General features: G+C 36.8%; 1 protein-coding gene across 5 annotated transcripts in view; it reads right to left on the bottom strand.

The window, feature by feature from the left end:
- BBX (BBX high mobility group box domain containing) overlaps nucleotides 1-20,753 on the bottom strand; it is a 260,233-nt gene that overhangs the window by 64,391 nt on the left and 175,089 nt on the right. For all 5 annotated transcript variants that reach the window (XM_019651181.1, XM_019651182.1, XM_019651184.1 and 2 more), the window contains 4 exons: nucleotides 19,422-19,592; nucleotides 14,299-14,541; nucleotides 5,741-5,936; nucleotides 2,002-2,069 (listed from right to left, as the gene is read on the bottom strand). In XM_019651181.1, the coding sequence (XP_019506726.1) occupies nucleotides 2,002-2,069; nucleotides 5,741-5,936; nucleotides 14,299-14,541; nucleotides 19,422-19,583 (669 nt within the window). In that variant the 5' untranslated portion in view covers nucleotides 19,584-19,592. The remainder of the gene's footprint in view (nucleotides 1-2,001; nucleotides 2,070-5,740; nucleotides 5,937-14,298; nucleotides 14,542-19,421; nucleotides 19,593-20,753) is intronic.

Below are 20,753 nucleotides of genomic sequence, written 5' to 3'. Positions count from 1 at the left end.
AATTTTTCCTAATAAAAGCAGCAGTTGTACAAAACGATATTTTTTTCTATTTATGCTGAATATTAGAACATCTATCTAGGTACTTTCCCAAGGATCTTTCTTACTAACAACTTCTGTTTATATTGTATTTCTATTCCTCACCTCCCTATCATATGATCGTACTGAATGTATGTTATCTTGTCACTTAAATATTTCCTTTTCTAAAGTAACAAGAAATAAATCATTTGTAAGTTCAAGTATGTATAAAAAAGTTGTATTCTTTACAAGTAGTTCTTGAAGACCTAACTGCTGGTAACTTCTTCCTTAATCAGATTCCCTTCTCCTATATGGTTCCCTTCTTTAAGTCAATTAGCTTTCTTTGTTTCTTTAGCTTGAGGATTCTCAAAATGGTTCCCTTTCATCAGAACTTGGCTGTTCTTTAAAAGTGGGGAGGAAAACTTCTCATTGAAAAGGGCCCGAGTTGAACTTTAAGAAAAAAAAAAAAAAAGCATTCTTTTGTTTGACTAGGATTTTCATCTGTCTGTTAAATTCTTTAGATGTTTATTGGTTTATGTTTGTTCCTGAAAGTTAAAAAGAATGCTCATAGATGTTGGGAAGAAAAACATCATTATAATCTATCTGTTAGTACAGATAATGCTGACTTTCACAATACAAGTGCAGTGCATTGTTGGACATCATGAGTCAGACTGTGTTGAAAGGTCAAGTGTGCATTATTATTCCAACATTCACCTTTCAGAACATGCTTGGGATACTCTACACCCAAGTGAGAGTTAGTCTGATTGTCATTAGGTAGCTGCTATGTGTTAGAAAGTGACATGATGCCTGAGAATACAATCATGTTAGGAAATACAAACATGGTGAATAATGAGTATGCAAAGGCACACAGTGACATGTTTACTTTTTTTCAGCTAAAGATTAGTACAATGTAAATAACTACCAGTCCAGTCCACCAACTTACACACGTTTTGCTCCACTGAACTAAATGGAATCAAAATAATTAAGTTAAAGTAAACATCTGGTAAACTATAATACTATAGGATCTCAAATGTAAACTATATACAGTAAAGGCCTTTTGTGGTCTAAATATTTTACACAGTATCTTCTAAAAACACTATTTAAACAGGCTTCAATTGTACTCTGTATGGCACACTCAAGATTTAAATCAAATAAAGAAAAAATCTCATATATATGTATATATAAAATCTGCAATAAAATTGAGCTGACTGCTATTTTGCCCTAAATAGTGACTCTGGTTGGAGATGGAAAATTTTCCATTTCAAGTACCTGAGTGTGGTAAAATAACATGACCTGCAGGTTAATTCATCTGGTCTCTGTTAAATGGGTCTGGAAAATAGAAGAATTCCACAAATGCAAACTATGCACGGTTAACTGCTAGTACCTGCCCATCAAAACCATACCTAAAAACGTTTCGCAAAAGCAGACCGATAACTACACAAGGAATAAAAAAACCATGAAACCAAGGTCATGAGGGTCTGTGTCTTTTTCATTTTACATTTTAAAGAATAAAACAATCTTGGAATGCCATGTCTCCTGATTTTCTAAAACAGGAGTTTGGATTTAATCAGGTACCAAAGAAACCGAGAGTTTCCTACTTTTTAACGCTCATCTTTTCACTAGCAAGTCTAAATGAGAACATCACAAAAGTAGGGAATGTTATGCATCAAGATGAATCATAGGATATTACAGTCATGGCAAATGCTAATTGTCTGTACATTGCATTTCTTACTCCTAGGTTCATGGAACCTCAACATCTGCACTTAACTCGTGTTTGTGTCCTCTTGGGCTTATTTATACCACTTCTGTTACCCTCAAGGCACAATATAATGCAAGTATAGATCTTAAAGAAAACAATAAAAGTCAAGTTTGTTCATGAGCTGTAAACAGTGAAATTGCAGAACTAACAGTGTGAATGGAATACAAATGTCTGTGTTCTCAACCCCCAGCATGAGGGGAATGAAGGGGGATGAGGAACTGGCTTACCTCTGATGTGCCAAGAGCATGTTCTCCAGCTAAAAGCAGCATGCTCAGGCCTCCCATTTGAGTAGGATCTAAATAAGTTAAAAACAAATAAATCATCAATTTACAACCATGAAGTATGTATAATCCACACAGAGACCAAAAAAACAATACTCACAAAGAGTGGCAATTAGAAGTCCAACAGAACCACATATAACTTTTTATAGAAAATATTTCAAAACTCTTTATGTAATAATAACCTGGAGTATGTGCACTTAATATCATACGTTTGTCAGACTTTTAAATACCACTACTGTTCCACCATGACAATGTATTCTGTTCTTCAATACCATAGCTGCTTATAGCATGAATTATCTCCTACTGTGATGCTGCTTTCCTTACTGCATGGAGATTCTGGATGGATTAATTTTTTAAACAAAAGAGTGCTTATGCTTGTCTTCTAAGAAGTCTGAGATTGTTATTCTCAAATTGTTATTTCTCCCACGTGAAATGTGGGCTGATAAAAAGAACCAGGCTACCAGAGGAACTAGAAAACAGAGAGAAATATTACAAATGGGCCTCCAAAATCTAGTGGGCTTTGTTTAAATAATCTTTTTTTAAAACTTTCAAAAACAAATTGAAATTAAACAATGATGTCTTTTGGACATAATAAATCTTAGGAGTAAAGTCAGGCCCTTCCTTGAAATACCCTTAAGATTTAAAACAAATCCTTTTTATATTACTGAAGGTCTTTGCTTTCATTCCTTCAATAATCAACAGAAACAGAAAGACAAAATAAAAACAGCACATTGGAAGATCTATGACCCAGGATTATATCTAAACGAAGAAAGTATGACAGACAATAAGGAACCTATATCCTTTAAGATTGTCTTAAATGAATTAAATTTCAGAACTGCAAATGCAATAATGTGAAAATGCCTAATTCAGAGCCTATCCTAGTGCATATAGGTCTTCAATAAATGCATTTTTAATTTTAGGGATCTCTGTACAATTATAAATGAGGATCAGGCGTACTGTTGCTTAAAGACATTTAGGAGTTTGTTTTCCTTTTCTTTTTTCATTTTTGTTTAAAGGTATGCCCTTAAGTATATCTCTGTATACAATCTATCTCGAGAACTCTGAAGCAACTATGACCACAGCTTATACAGTCAAATTTATAAAAAATAGAAAAAGAAAATCTGAGGTAGTTAAAAAAAAAAAAAGGAAGAGGTTATGAAAAAGGAAAATATGCCACCAAATGATCAGGTGGCCAAGAAACAGCTCAATGTTAAAAGGTAGTCACATAGAAGACACACATACAGAACACACAGGAAGACTGATTTGATGAAAAAAGACTCTTTGTTTTGTTTTAAGATTCCATCCTTAATTAAACGTTAAAGTTAACAACTATTGTGGTTGTTAAAATTGACACTTAAAACTATTTAAAAATAAAAATCAGGAGGGGAAAACAAATTTAGCAGAAAGTAAAACTTTAACTTGGCTCTTTGAGCAGCTAAACACTTCTGCAGCTGTCATTTTAGAGATCAGGAGGATTGGATGATTGCTTTTCAATAAAGATAAAAACGTGTTAGTTCAAATTATAAAGTAAAATAGGAACACGCTTATATAATAATTTTATTTAAGTTATATACCAGTGGGACTTTGCAAGAAATTTGCTGTATGAATACTAAAACACAGACCAAGAAATTACCATCATCCTTTATATTAATTTATATTTATACAATGTTACTTAGAAATATCAAAAATATATAAGGAGATATATAAAGAGCATGCTTTCCCTTTACCAACAGAACTTAGGCTAAATTAAATTCTACACAGCTTTTCTTTCTTGGAAATTATACATTTGAGTGCTTTGAGGTTATTCGAAATAGCAGAAGGTCATGTGACAAGGACTATTGGAAAAACAAAACAAAAAATGAGATTCCAGGTTGAGAAAAATCTTAGCTGGGCCTTTAAAAGCCCTACGGTATCCCCTAGATTCAAACAGCTAGGCATCATGTTTTAATTAAAGGCAAATTAATATGCTTTCATTGTATTGAAAAGGGACATAGCTAGAAATACCAGACCAATGTTATACACTTACACACTAGTTTAACAAGGGCTCCGATCACGGATTTCCAACATCCACAGCAGGCCTTTATATAATGAGATAAATGCAAGGAAGTGTTTTGTTTTTCCCTGTATTTGGCTTTAAAGAGCACAGCTTTTAGAAGCTGACCTGTAAATATCTTAGTTGAAGTCTAGGTCCCATTTTCAATTTGTAAATATAAAAAGCAGATTAATAAACTGTCAGAAACAGTGAGACAAACAGACATCTTTCATAGCTTTCTGTAGTTAATCTGTAATTACTTTTGGTTTGTGAAGAGCCAATTCTACGCAAAAAAAAACATACACAGGCTGACCTAGATTTAGAATTGGGAGAAAAAGCAATGGAAGATAAATGATAATCAAAGCCAATCGTTCATATATACTCTTTTTTGGTCTTGATAATGAAATGTTTTACAAAACACTTCATAAAATATTATGAAAACTCCAACTAATATAATCTGGGAAGTCCAGGGAGCTCACCAAGACTCCTAGCAAGGGGTGTGAAGCTAAAATTGTACAAAGTAACAGCTAAAATAAGGACAGATCTCTGTTTTGATTCTTCTGGAATATGCAGAAGCATCACTTTGGAAGCTCACCTAGAATTATACAATACTATACTACAGACACCTACGTAACAATGGAAGACTTTGTGCTCCCAGAATACCACCATTATATTAGACTATTTCTTAGGTTTACCTATGACACCACCACATACTTTTTTATACTATGAATCACACACTGAACTATTAAATCTCATTAGGACTACTGGCCATTAAAAAAAATGAAGTGTCATTAAAAAAATGAAGTGTCATCACAATATTGTTCAACCTCCTTTCCCAAGCTTTCCATATTACAAATGATTCGGTGCTCTCGTTTTGAAGAAAATTTGCTTGTAATAATGAAATAGGAACCCTACAGCTCCACATCAACTTCCCGCTTCCCCTCTGCCCCATCTCTCAATTTCATCCTGAAAAATTCCTCTCTTGATTACTGTACTGCAATAGTCAGGGAAGACAGAACCACTTACGGGGTGAATACAAATACTTTATTTCATGGTTATAAATGTTTTAGCATTCCTTACTACCCAAAGAGTATCCAAGGTCCCATAACAAATGGGACCACCTGGAATTTGATATGTGCTTGGCCCATATAGAATGGGGGCAGCAGAAGGGTTAGGATGGGACTTTCCTCTAAGAAAGAGATGTCAGATTCATCTCAGTTTGGGGATGGATTTCTTCATATTTTTGCCCTTGATGTTTCAGATACTCAGGTAATCTACATAACTGTATTCTTTTTTTAATTATGCATGATAACTAAGGTGCCTCCTGGGATAGCTTAATAGTGTGTATGTATATGTAAGCTATTTTGTTACATTATCAAATTCCCTGAGCTCCTGACATTCTCCATATTGCTGCCTGCTTTTTCCACAATGTCAATGTCAGGAATTGGTCTACCCCGCCTTTCTTTAATTATATGTACTCATTCTACGTGCGCCACGCTGCAAAGCTTTAAGATATGCTATATATTCGCCATTATTTCCTTTTGGCCATCTATTTTGCTTCTCTCTCTCTCGTTCTATATTATTGGATAAATGTGCTGCTGAAATGTATTGCCCTGTCCTTAAAGAACAGGTAGCAATAGTGTCTCAACTCACCGGCCATTCCAAAGTTAAGCTGAGGCATTTCTTCAGTCTTTGCTTTCTTGGGGCTTGGCAAGTCTCTTGAAGAGTCAGATGGGAAGGCCCACAGTTTCTTTCGTGGATTGACAGAGGGTGTTGGGGATTTCACAGGCTTGTTTGTGGTAGGACACCATTTGTAGCCAGGATTTGCTTTCATAAATGCATCTTTATACTATAAATAAAGAATAGATAACAGATTTTAATTAACACACAGATTGAAAAAGTTCTAATAGCCTTCACGTCATCCCAACCATTTAGTCAATGAATGAAAAACACCCTTGCAGTAACTTCAGTGGCTTTCCTTGTAGAACAATGACAATGTCAGCACAGGGCTTCAGAGACAGGCCGTGAATTTATCTACTAAAAGTTCCTTTATGGGATGAGGGGACAGAGGCAGCAAACTTTTTATCTTTTAACCCTCAATTGTTTTTGGTATCCAAAAAGCTGTCTGACCTTGGTGGAGAGAAGGAGTTATTTGTCACAGATAGAGGCAAGGGCTTTGAAGACAGGAAAACAGGAGCTCAAACCCTAGCACTTTCACTTGGGGCTACAGTGACCAAAGATGGAGACCAAGAATGGAGAATGCACGAGTCTGGGCCTCGGCCTTCAGCCTTCACCTTCAGAGAGTGAGAACAATACGCAAATGCCTGGAGTTCCTGTCAACAGTGGTACACAGCAGCACCTATTTCAAAGTAAGTGTTAGGTACACAAAACAAAGTGTGAGCTAATACCAAGGCCAGTAATCAGGCTCTGCTCACTGCTTAATTTGGTAAGTACAGTAAAAATTAAATCTGTGCTTTGATGTACTAGGAAGGCAAATGCAGGGAAACTTCACAAAGTAATCAGCTGTGGGATAAATGAACCAAGATGGAGAAGAGAAGGGGAGCAAGAGGCAGGGTGACGCACAGCTTTCCAGTTATCTGAAGATGCAAGGCCATGCAGAAGAACGAGTACTCGGTGCAGAATCTGGTGACCTGGGTTCAAAACCCATCTAGGCTATTAGCCGGCTGTAGACATTGAGCAAGTTGTTCAACTTTTCTCAGCCTCAATTCCTCCATCTATAAAATCGAACTGCACCTGACAACATCCCGGGGTTTTGTAATGAGCACATGAAATCACCAACGTGAATATGTGTGTTGAGAGCTGCAATGTGTGATTTGCAATTAATCCATCAGAGACTTTATGTCTGTATTTGGAGGTCTCAGCCTTCAGTGCAATAGTTTCCCTTCTCCTGTGTCTTTCTGTGGCCTTGTCCTATTGCCCTTTCTCCCAACTCTGCCACGTCTTCCCCCTTCCCTGACAAAAAAAAATTAAATGAAAAATATTTCATGTATACCAAAAGTTATGTTGTATGATAAATTGTATTTTCCACGCATTCTTCAACTATTATATGTTATTACTGCTGGATACTCTATTAATACAATTCTTTCTACCCCATAAGCTTGCTTTTTAAAACAGTCACTTTGTGTTTGTTTAAAGTTAACTAATTAAGTATAAGCGCCAAATAGATTTTTACTTACCCCCGTGGGAAAAAAGGTTTCTTTACCCTTGGTGTTAGGAAAGTATATGTAATCCAAATAACAAACCTTTCCCAGTACTTCATTTTAAATCATATAAATGAAAATTGTACTGTAGGTAATATAATATTAATAGTCAGTGGTTTAGAATTATCCCACAGTTACCTTAATTCAAACTTTCTGACTAATCCTTTTTTTTTTTTAAACTAAAAGTTGTACATCTGCATATTGATACATAGGTACATGTAGAGGAAGGTAAGCATTAAAAAACTGTAAGACACAGTTGTACTTTTCTTTAAAAAAAGTTAAAACGGGACACAAGGCCAGAGCCAAACTAGAATCAAACAGCAGAATATATCTGCAGGTATCAAATGTGACAGAGGAGACACCTTACCCTACATGTGCACGGGGGGGATTTACATATTGAGCTGAGGCAGACAAATAGCCTTGCCCACTGTCTGGAAGTGGAAAGTGACAAATGGTAGGGTGAGGTGAGAATGGAAGCAGCAGACACATGCATCATTACTGTGTTCCAGAAAAAGGCACGCGGGCTGGGTTTGTCAGATGAACAGTCATTTGGACAAAGGTCACCCCTCTATAAAGTGACAAAAGATTCCAAACAACTTAATTAACATATTTGTCATGAGAAAAAAAAAGTGGTCTAGTTTTTTAAGAAGTTCCAGTTGTGAAAGATATTGACAGATGTCACTAGCACTCAGCTTTCTTCTGCTTCTAAGGCGTCTCCTTCCTCCCTTCCAATGCTGATCTGCTAGATAAGCTCTTTCCCAGGAAGCTAACGCATCCTTTGCTAAGAATCATTTAGTAATTTGAATGGTGAAAATCAATACATGTAGTGAAAATGAAAGTACTGTCAGACTTATGAATGAATTATTACCAGCATCAACTATTTTTAAAGTACTGATAATACTAATGAAGGTCTAAACTAACTTATAATGTGGAGCTGTGCTGAAAACCGTAAAGCAGTGACAATCCCTGATATAATCATTCCTTTCTCTTGTATATATTCCACCTACTCACCTCCATCTCAATACTTTGTGAGTGTGGATTAGATGACAGACGCTGCTTAGACAATGGGGATGAGGAGTATACACTGGAATTTCTGCCTTCAAATTCATCACAATCCACAATTAGCCATACAAATATATTACTTCTTTTAACATAATGGTCCATAAGCCTTCCCCTGACTCAGGCATGAAAAATGGTTTTGCAAAGAGTCTGTAAAAAGGGAAGCTTACCAATGGGTTGAAGATCATAGGGCAAGAAAAAGGCCTGGAGGACGTGCAGTTTTATGGAAAACGGTAACTGAGAAATCACTATAAGGGTCAATATGCTGTCACAGTTATCACAATATTCATTTTGCAAATTCTTAAACTCGATGTAAATGATCAATTCCAAGACAATATTCATTAGCTCCATCAGGTATATGTTGAGCAAAAGAGTTAAGAATGTGGGAGACAGAGAAAAGAGTAACACACAGCCTTTGTCTTAAAGGAGTTTAGAACTTAGATGGAGGTGCTATCAATTCATTTAAAGACACACAGGACAACGCAAGCAATGTATGACTGAACACCAAGTGAGGCAGAGGCAGGAAGGGCCTCGAGGTGTGAGGGTGTCTATCTGCCCTTGGAAATGGGCCCCTCATCAATTACTTGCTCTGATTCAGCAGTGAGAGACAACAGAAAGGCTTAATTATTAGTCGTGATGAGGTTATTAAGGAAAGGGATTACAGAGAGGGCTGAGTATGGGAGAAATGAGGAAAGATCGTACACAGTCTCAAGCAAATATGAGTGGAAACTGTGTGGGCAAAAATCCATTATCACAGGACTGAAAAGGCCAGAGACAGGTCCCACCCATCAGATCCTCAGGGCAGGACTGTTCAAGGTGGAGGTGGGAGAGGAAGCTGCATTATCCCCTGGGAACATCAATCACAGTCCACTAGTCCTATCTTGTAACTAACCTGTTGCTAAAATCTCCCATTGAAATAAAAATTCACCTCACGGCTTCCAATTTTTTCCTCCAGATTTGTAACCACTTAGACAACCTAAGTGAATCTACTTTACAGACAGTTACTGACTTATACAAGTTCTCAGTAAATACTGGCTCCCTCTTCTCCACCCCAACCACCACATTTCACTAGCAATAATAATCAATCATTGTTACTTAGTAAGGTATTAAATACATACCCTTTGCCACAGTACTTTGCCTGCTTCATACATGACAATGGCATGATTATATACCAATAGACAGTACCTTATTAAGTTAATCTTTTAAAAACTGGGTCTCAACATTACTTTCTTCTAGGTCATTTATAAGAATGGAAATTTGATCTTAAAAAAAGCACCTTAATGTTAATGAAAGATACACTTAACAACCCCACTGTCCAATTGTTTGTTTTAATTGGGGGCGGGAAAGGGGGTGTGCTATCTACAAGTCCAGAGTATTTCGAGCTAATATTATTGTCTATATCTTCTCAACAGAGTGAAAGAGAAGGGTAACCCTGGTGAGGTTTAGTAACAAGGAAACCTGGGAATGTCTATACAAATAAAGACAGCTAATTCTGGTGCAAATATGTGAAATATTACCATAAAATAAAATCTACCAGAATTTTGGAGGAGAGATTACACAGGAAATTATCTGATATTTTAAGAAGAGACATCACACATTTTTAAATTTTATAACTCTGCTGGGAGTTAAGGAAGCACCTGACATAATAATCTCAGCAGCAGGCAGAAAGCACATTATACAAGGGTGAAGGAGGGAAGCAAGATATTTAAAAAGTGACACTAATTTGTATTTCCTTAGCTCTAGGCCTTTCCCTCACAAAAATTAAACACACACACACACACACACACACACACACACGCCATTTAGATAATAAATGCAGTATCTCAATAGCACTATCTGATCTGAATTATTGCTGCTAGGTGTTTTTAATATCATACAAAGAATATTAGACTGTTTTATGTGACAGAACATTGAATTAAATTTATGGTTTTGACAGAAGAAAAATATTTTAAGTTATACATTAACCTGCAAAACTTTGATGATAAAGCCACTCCAATAAAAATTACACCCTTCAAAAAGTTACTAGAGTAAGTGACCAGGGAATTGCTTGGTTGTTGTATTGTGGAAAAGGCATAAAGGAAAAACTGAATGCAAGGGAGTCAGCTATAGATATCGTTACCTAAATTAGCTGTAAGAATTAGTGTGGCAACAGTGGCTCGTATTCATACATAAAATTTTTTTTAAAGGCCAATTTTACTTCCTAATTTGGGTAATTAGGAGAAAAGTCAGTTTAATCAGTTTGTAGTAATAAAAAAAAATCAAAGTTTCAGAATTTCTTTTAAAATGTAATTTTGTTACTTTTTAGAAAGTAAACAGGGATCTGGGTGCATAAACACCTACATTTCTGAAAGTGTATTAATAGATAAATTCATATGTTCATGTAAGTCCTTATAATTTTATTTTAATATTTAAATGCTAGTGTTTGCTAATAATTAGCAAATGGACCGATATTTCTGAAATCAAGTAGTTAGTTCACTTAATTGAACATCTATCTTGTTGGGGGCTAGTAATGCTATTGGACAGTATCTGCCCAATTGGGTAAATGATACATTTAGTTCTGTTGATTCTTGTGTTTTAAAGACTAAGTGTGCATTTTATTGGGTTGTCAGAAAAGTCATGACGCAGTTTTGCAACAAAAAACAGAAAAAATACGTCATGACTTTTCCGACAACCCATTAGTAGCCCTCCACTGTGTTCCCAGTTCCTAATAAAAATAGTAAATAATAACTAGGTAGAGAAGTATCAGTTACCAACAAACATCGTTCGCGTGTCAGAAATAATGATAAAACTAATATTTGTATAGCATTTTAAACTTGAAAGAATGCGTGCACATACATCACCTTCTTGCATCTCACTTCAACCCCTGGAGGACAGGTATCTGTACTGCCATTTTCTAACTATGGAAACTCAGAAAGGTCAAGTATGAGAACCCCAGCTCTACTACTGCTAACTTGCTTCCTTGGATAAGTCTCAACTTTTCTGGGCCTCCGTGTCCTTATCTTTAGTCTTTGCAAAATAATATCTACCTCATGGGGTTAATTTGAGGATTAAGTAAGTTAAATGTTTATACAAGGACCCTGGACAAGATAGAGCAATATTCAACAACTGATTGTTATCGCTTCAAAGATAAACACTTAAATATTTTTTTAAAATACAGCAAAAGCCCTGATGTCTAAAACACAGGAATGGGAAAGGACTCAGAACAAGGAATGTTGTGAAACATGCAGTCCAAATATTTGGTTTTACTATCAAATCCCCCCAAAGTGGTGGGGCCCCTAATTAAGTCCCCTAACTAGCAGTCACAGTCAGAAATTAGAACCTGTGAACGGCCACAACACTGCACCATCACACACTGCTGAATTTAAGAAAGCAGCCCAGATTATATCCTTAGGACAGTATTTTTAAATTACTTATAACCAATGATTACTCTAATGAGATTCATCAGAGAACATGAAACCCTCATTCCATCATTTTTTTTTCAACAATGCAAATTAGTACTGGGCAATAATTCAAGAAACTGAAAACAAACCCCCAAACAGGTGCCTCCTCTCATCAGATGCACTAAGACAATCAGAAGCAAGGAAAAGGGTCAGAGAAAATTTTAGCAGGTTAAAAAAAACCACAAACAACAAAAAACCTTTCTAAAGTGGTATTAATTATCACTCGCTGCTGCTTTAGAATATGTTTCTTTTAAAAACAAAAACAGGAAGGAAAAAATTAAGTACTTCTCAACTCAACTGATAATAACGAATAGATACTGATGAGTACCATGTAAGCATTCACATTCACACTCAAACTACACTGCAAGAATATGTCTTGTTCCTAATAGAATGCATTTCAAATTGGGGGTTTTAAATGTAAAGGTTACACATATAAAACACTTTTAAAAATGATTGCCTGAGGGGGGCCTTGAGGAATTGAGGACATATTTATCACAGGCAACCACCACAATACCTGGTACACTGAAGCCATCAATAAGATTTTGTTTATTCACTGACATTCCAATTAAGGCTGCAATATTAACACAAAAAAACATCAGCACAATTACCTGCACTGTCATGTAATTTCAAAACCATTTAGTTAATAAGTTGAAACAAGCATCACTTGTAACTAGAAACCAATTGTATAATGATTGTGAAAAGAGCTGAATATTCCACACTTTGCACTAGAAACAAAACAGCATTTTAGAACAACTATAAATAAGACAAGTTACAAGGGAAGATCCAGTTATGGTCTCCCCTTATAGTAGATGGCAGGGGGCCACCTTAACAGATTGCATTACAGCACAATGGCAAACATTGTGAACCTAATTAAGTAACTGGTAAGGGGTTTCCTGTATGAAAATAATATTTCCTCCTCTTAAAAGTGGCCACCTATTGGGTTTGTAAATTAGCAGTATTTAAGAAAAGGCAAACAATATACTTGGGACAGGCTGCATGTTATCCAAAAACAGCAATTCAAAAACAAACTCAAGTGTTTAATTATAGGAAGCTAATGCAGTTCCCTATGAGGTTTCAGGTAATTGTTTATTTTACCATATAAGCATGACTACGAAAAGATGTAAGGCTATTTAATCGGAAAGTTTTACTGTTAATTATTGTTATGCTCGTGGAAATCCATTTAAACATTTAAAATCATGTAGGTTATTGGAATCAATTTTAAATTTTCCAGATGCTCTACATAGTTAAAATCCTGTCTTTAATAGCAGTTAATTCCTGAAGACTTATGTGAGCATTAATTACATAGCAACTAGGCTAATCATTTACTCTGGGTTCAAATTTCCCTGAACAGCGAATAAGACATTTTTATGTTCCATGTTAGCTTGTTAAACAACTCAATAAAATCACAGCAATTAAAATAATTATTTTCCCACACGCTGAGATGTCTAATAACATGTGTCACTTGGAACGCTATATTTCATGCCCTGATGGTTCATCTTTTCACAGAACTTAAACCAAATGTTTGGATGGCAGGCGTTTTCATGAATCAAGATTGTTTGCAAGCTGCAACACTGAAGAAGTAATATTAGGCTTAGTTCTTTCAGGTTTAACCGCAATATTGCTTTGCTTTTCCCTTACTTGATAAATCTATTATACAATATATGTTAAATGTACAAGGATCTCATATTTCAGATTCATTGAGAAACAGACCGGTATGCCTTTTCTGAAGAAATTTAGTCACTGCGATCATTTTGGGATTGATTCATGTCGCACGTCTCTAAAGAGTTTTCCTGCATGGAAATGTTTCTCACCAACTCCTGCCTACACAGTATTCACACACATACACACATCACAGTACATCCTGCTCATGTATGCACTGCCATTCACTCACGTACTGCTTTTCAGTGTTTGCGCTGTACTACCTACAAAACCAAAACAAGTCAAAGCACATCTCTCGATAAATTATGCTTATTACACAATCAAAAAATGTGAGAACTGGAAGGGACACACATGTTTGTCTAACTTCCTCATTCTAATAACCTTTCAAAAAAAAAAAGGAAGCTGAGACCCAGAGATTGAATGATATATAATAATAAAGCTATTTAGCATCAGAACTAGATCAAGACTCTTTCCAATGACACAACTAGACAGCAGAAACTGGGTTCCTAGAAAAACTACTAAAAAAACCTCCAAACCACCATTCATACTACATAAATCACCATTCATAGCAACCCCCAATATTAAACAATGGAGTATGTGCCATGAGAAAAAGTTTCTTGGTAACAGATTGCTCTTGGCACTCCACCAGCGTTTGCAAGGTGACCTTGGAACTGAGAAGTAGGAACAAAGCTCTTATGTTTTGACTTAGCACCTGATTCAGGATTCACCTTCCTGCTGCTAGGCCTTCAGCCAGGATTCCCTACTTGCTGACCGCTGGGTACAAGATCAGTTGCTCACAACCACTATAGAAAACCTCGTCACTGGAACCTACCTCCTTGGCCATGTCTGTATATTTCTGCTTTTCCTTTGGATCGAGAACAGCCCACCAATCAGCCAGTATCTTTGTAGCACCTCGGTTATCAAGCTTGGGATGTTTCTGACGTACAAGGGAGCGATGACGTTTGCAGAATAAGAGAAATGCATTCATTGGTCTCCGGGCTCGTTGTTCTGGTGATTCATCATCTTCAGTCTCACCAACATCTTGCTCTAGGCCATCAGCCCCAAGAACTTGAACCTATTACCAACCAAAACAAAAGCCAGAAGTTTCACACATCCGGGACAATTTTGCTTTAACAATTAGTCTTCAATTTCAAATTTTATTTTTTTTCTTAGCTTCATTTAAACAACTTACAAATGGAAAAAAACGATTTTTTAAAAATCATCAAGTACTGTTAGTGGTTGGTAACCAATTTGTGATGTATTCTTCTGCTTAGTTTCTATAGCAACCTGTACATGTCTCCATTACAGCATATATTACATTGTGTTATAATTGATTACATTTTTTTCTCTCACTCAACAGTGAGCTCTATGAGGACAAAAGCTCTCTTACTTACCTTTACAATCACACCACCTAGCTCAATGTCTGGTGTAACATTAGTCCTTAACTAACTGTTAAACGAATGTGCTATATGAGTCTCAAGATTAACAATATTCACATAAAATATACAAACATTCAGAGTTGTCCTCTTTGTAAAATGATTTTCTATGGCTAATAAATAATAGGAAAATGTATAACATGAGAGTGGATAATAAAAATTTAACATGCACGACAATGATTTTGTGCACATCACAAGTATAGCCTACTACTGTGAAAATCAAGAGACATTTTACATTATTTGAACAAGAACTACATAGTAAACTTTCAAGCTTTCTTGTCTAGTGAAATGCTGAGGTGAAGAATAACCTCATCTAGGCTTAAACCTTCTGAATCCTCCCTTTCCCTAAGCACTCCATCCATTCAAGGTCTTCGAGGACTTCTGCAAAGCTTTGATCTTGTCCAATCCACCCATGTAATTCTCATTGTTGCTCCCCTTGTACCACTCTGTCTTAGGGCCGGCCTAGACTTCCTGCTTTTCATTTCTTACAATACTTCCTGCACACAGCTGAAGATTACATTTTTTCAAGTAGCTCTCTGATCACAGAATCTCAGAATATACTAGGATCGTTAGATATCTTCTAATGCTAAAATATGATTCTGTATTTTGTGGAAACAGTGCAACTGTGAACAGAAGTCCAGAATGCTTACTAAAACCATTTCCTTAATGTTTTGTTTTATAGTTAAAATCAAGAAGGATCAAAGCTGTTAAGTCTACATTTTATAATAGGGCAGTAGCTCTTAAACTTGGGTGGGCACTCAAATCCCTCGGGCTCTTGTTAAAATACAGATCGCTAGGTTCCATTCCCAGTTTCCGATTCTGGAGGTCTGGAGTGGGTCTTGAGAATTTGTATTCCTAACAAGTTCCCAGGTGATGCTGAGGCTGCTGGTCTGAGGATCACACTTGGAGAATCGCTCTTATAAGTTAACCATGTTCTTTTATATCATATTTATTGGGTAACTGCTATAGACACGGTACTCTCGGACAAATCATGAGCTTAATCCAATTTGGTATTTTTTAAAAAGTCTTTTAAGTTTTACATTAAGTATTGCAAATGCATTTGATTAACCATCAATTATCTTCAAACACAAATAGTACAGAAAAACTTAAAGTCATTAGCTGATTTGGAACTACATTAGGGATTATTATTGGGGTGAAGCCTCCAGATTTATTTTTCTCATTATGTATACAATCATTAACAATGATTTGAATTTCAAGGAATATTCATTTAGCATTCTGAAACTGACTAAGAAGCTATGGAAAAAGCAGGCATAAAAAAAATGTGTTATGTAGGTTGAGAAAGTAATTACATTTCCCTTCAGAAAAGAATAACTTTTGATGCAGTTACTAAATTATAAAACTCAAGCCAAGAGCTGGAAAAAGAAATAAATAACAAAAGATCCTGGCCCAAGGAGCTCACCGCTTTGGGAAGGGAAAAAGATATATAAGCAAATAAATTAAAAAGCAGTATGCTGGCTGCGAACAAGGAACCGGTGAGATAATGAAGCACTAGTGGACAGAAGTCTCCCTGGGAGAGGTGCTGTCGGAGCTAAAGTTTGAAAGATGAATTAGAATGTGTCAGCTAGTCAATAGAGAGATATGGGGAACTAACAGGTATTATGGCTCGATGGTTTATTTAAACCATCAACAGCACTGGTATATAAAAGATTACAACAGGGATCTAGGACATGAGGTCACAGAAGAAGGCAGGGGCCACAATTCACGAAGAATGTGCTGTCATGTAGAAAACCATACATTTAACCTTGTAAATGAATGGTTTCAGATTGTACAAACCAACAAAATAACCTTGGGGGGACCAACACATATAGTCAACTTTTTATTTGCTAAGTACAGACATCAAAATTAAGTTTTCAACTACTCTTTAATGTTTCAATTATTTTAGTATATTAACCAACCGAAAAATGAATAAAGAAATCAATCTGTAAATACATAAACTGAAGAAAAATGAAAAACTCTACCTGGACTTATTTTTCTTTCAAAGGGGCTGAGTAATGCTTTGTAAAATCAACACTAGTACCCGGCCAGGCTACGGAAACCACAGCTGGATGCAATGGAGACCATGAGTGGTTTTCAGCAGGGGAAAGACATTGTTAGACTTGTATTTTAAGATAACTCCTATTATCAGCAGTGTGGAGCATAAGCTGTAAACAGCAAAACAAAAAGCAACCCAAACTAGAGAAACCAGTTCCAAGTTGATTCCAGCTGTCCCAGGACAGGAAGGAATAGGGCTGAATCAAGGTAGTAACAATGAGAACGGTTAAGTATGAAAAGGGGCGGTATTTATTTATGAGACAGAACCAAGCGTGATTGGTATCTAGTTGGATTTAAAGGTTGAAAAAAGAAATGTTTCTAGCTTTGGTGGCAAGACTCCCTCATACACAAAAGAGAGTACCTTTTCGCAATGAGAGAAAGTAGACCTGGTGGGGAGAAGATCAGTATTGAGCAGGCTGAACTTTGAAGTGGATCTCAGAAGTCTCAGCTGGGATGACGAAGTGAGGTACCAATATACAGGTAGTAAGACTAAGGGTGTGGACTGAAAAGACACGAGGGTTCAATGGCTTCCTTCTTTCACTCAGTAACTGTTTACCGGGCACGTGATATGGACCACACGCTGTTCTAGGTGATGCCTTTAGGAAGCAGAAAAGTAGCACACCAGCCTCCCACTTTGAAAGGGTCCCTCTGGCTGCTTTGTTGGTAACAGACCATAGAGGGAGAGAAGCAGGATAAATAATCTGCGCTAGAAATGGCAGTGGCTTGGATTAAGATGGTAGTAGTGAAGTTGCTATGAAGTTGCTATGTTCTCATGAATATGAGAACGTATTTTGAAGGCATAAATGAGAATTTGCTGATGGACGGATGAATGTGAATGAGACCTGAGCAAAAGACAAGAGACAAGGTTTCAGGTCAGACCAACTTGAAAGTCGGAGCTGCCATGTACTGAGAAAGGGAAGAGGCAGGAGGATGCAGTTTGGAGGAGCAAAGCGAAAGCTTCATTTTGAACACATTCAAATTGAGATTCTGATTTGATATCTAAGTTATATCAAATAAATAGTTGGGTAAATAGTCAGAAATACATCTGAGTTCAGAAATACAGAGTTTAGAAAAGGTCCAGGACAAAGATAGAAATCAAAATAAGAGGCCCGAAAGACATCAACATTTCAGGGTAGAATAACGGCGGGGCATCACCTGAAAAAGCCTAGGAAGGTATAGCTGAGTGCTGTCATGGGACTAGGAGACAGCTTCAAAGACCAGGTGATCAGCAGGTGCAAATATGTCAGAAAAATCAAATTAGGTATAAACTTGGCAATTTCCTTGAATAGAAGGAGAAACACCTATTTTTCTGAACAAGGAAAGGAGGAAAAGTTGGGTCAGGAGCGAGAAAAGTACACAGCATAGTAGAGGCAACTGAAAGAGTCATTTCTAGTGGCCTGTATTTTCTCCATGAAAGAGGAAAAATGGTCAACAGTGAGCGAGACCATAAAGGGTATCCAGAGCTAGCTGAGAAACAAGAAAAACTGTTTACAATTCCTGCTGAGATGGTGGAAGAGGGAGCTGACACAAGCCAAGAACCAAAGACTGAATGGATGTCCAAGGCCTGAAGAATATTAAAACCACATTTATAAAATTTGCAGTGATACAAAATACATACTCATTTATTCTTCCATTTATCTATTCAATACCTACTATGTGCCAGGCACCATTCTAGGTTCTAAGGAAAGAGAAGAGGACAAAAGGGGCAAGACCCCTGCTCTTGCTGAGCTTATAGTCCAGTCTAGAAAGATCCACATCACCAAGAACACAGTTAAACACAGGGCAAACAGTAAGAAGTGCCATGAAGGAAACCCTTTGACCTGGAATGAGTTGGGCGGGAATGACACCTGAGATGATGAGGTCCCATCTGTGGGGAAGCAGTCCTTGTGCTTAGACCTGAAGATGAGAAGGAGCCAGTTATCCAAGACCTGGAGAAATAGGTGGTTTTCTAAAGTCACATGCGTGGTTAAGTGACTTTCTAAACAAGAGCCACCTGTTCAAGTAAAAGACCACAGAAAAGGACTGGGAGGACTGAGTGACCACGGAGGCTTGGGGGGTGAGAGCACAGAGATACCACAGAGATGATGGAGGACCTGGACTGCTCTGAGACTGCCGAGGGTGACGGGCTAGGCTGGATGCAGAGAGGCCAGAGGAGCAACAGGGTGGGCGCCAGGTGAGCACATCCAAGTTTACGAACACCCCATCTCCACTGCATCAGAACATTACCTTCAAATCATTAGTGGACAGAAATACTATTTAAGAAGGATCTGTTTCAGTCTCCACTATTATTAAATACAGATACATTAAGAATCATCAATACTTGTCATAAAATGCAGATTACGTAATTAAATAAGGTTCAAGGTACAGGCTTTTAGAAATGCATCTTTCAAACCCTACGCGCTCGCTGAAGTTTCTAGAATGAATGCTCAAATAAACTGAAAACTTCTATAATAACTGAAGGAATTACCTTATCAGTATCCTCTTCTTCGTCTTCGTCTTCCTCCTCTTCAGAAAAGTCAAGAAGTTTCTTTGCTAGCAATGGATGCCACTGAAGACACTTCCGTTTTGGTCGTTTTCCAGCCCCTTCTCCTTCTGCTGAATGATCTTTATTTCTATTACTGCCTTTCATTACTGTGTCCTGTGGAACGGAAAAAAAGAGAGAAACAGAGAAATCAAAGTAAATTTGACTAAAATTAGTTTATTTAGCTTCCTTAGCTTTAATTGGATTATAGTTTTAATGACTCAAGTATCTACTAGCTCAGGCACTGACTAGATTCAGTAAGAATTCTAAGCACATAATCAAACATTCATTTTAGTGGGCTAAAGTGAGCTAATAAAATTTGTCTTTTATGAAATCTACCTCCTTCCACTCCGTAACTTCAGAACTCAAAGCTCAAATAAACTGTTAGGGATGATTACAAGTTCCCATCACCTGTTCATATTTATCCAGGTAGTTGTTTCTCAAAGTTTTCCATCAGACAAAGGTGGAAGATACTTCCCAGGGGAGCAGGGATGCTCACAAAGGGGGCGCTCCGTTCTTTCTCCGATGGTTCTTATTTTCTTTATTACAGTAATTTAAATGACTTTTGTATTCTATGGGGTTGTCGGAAAAGTCATGATGCATTTTTGCAACAAAAAACATAGAAAAAATACGTCATGACTTTTCCGACAACTAATAATACACTATCATCATCTGAGCTTGGCGCATTATTGGGTTGTCATAAAAGTCATGACGCATTTTTTCTGTTTTTTGTTGCAAAAATGCATCATGACTTTTCCGACAACCCAATATTAAATAAAATGAATACTTTGTAAGACTCAAGTGTTCAGGATTTAAAATAAAACTATTTCATAAGATGACACACATTTTCCAGAAACTAGCTTTGTGCAGCCTCCAAGGATACAGTGCATGAACACTAGGTCATACTTAGTGGGGTGAGCAGCTTCAGTACCCATCTGTGACACCCAAAAGTGTCTCTCCATTACATACGCACCACAAGCCAGTGACAAAGTTTTACTCCTTAGTGTCTCCCCACCCCCAACAGGTAATTGGCTGAAATAGCTAAGCGATAGCCAGGCTAAGAAGCCCAAAATTCTAAGTTACTCTAAATGACTTAAAAAAGGAAAGTTTTTCTCAATGATGAAAACAACACATACTATAAAGGTGAAAATAGCATAAAATGAGGTTTATGCTTCATCATGCTCAGTCCCACAGCCCAGAAATAAATTACACGTGTCAATTTCATATATATATATATATATATATATATATATATATGTATATTTGATGACAATTTGT

This window comes from Hipposideros armiger, unplaced genomic scaffold (assembly GCF_001890085.2).
Source record: "Hipposideros armiger isolate ML-2016 unplaced genomic scaffold, ASM189008v1 scaffold_154, whole genome shotgun sequence".
In the NCBI taxonomy this organism is placed as follows: Eukaryota; Metazoa; Chordata; class Mammalia; order Chiroptera; family Hipposideridae; genus Hipposideros; species Hipposideros armiger.
This window is presented reverse-complemented; position numbering and strand designations above follow the sequence as displayed.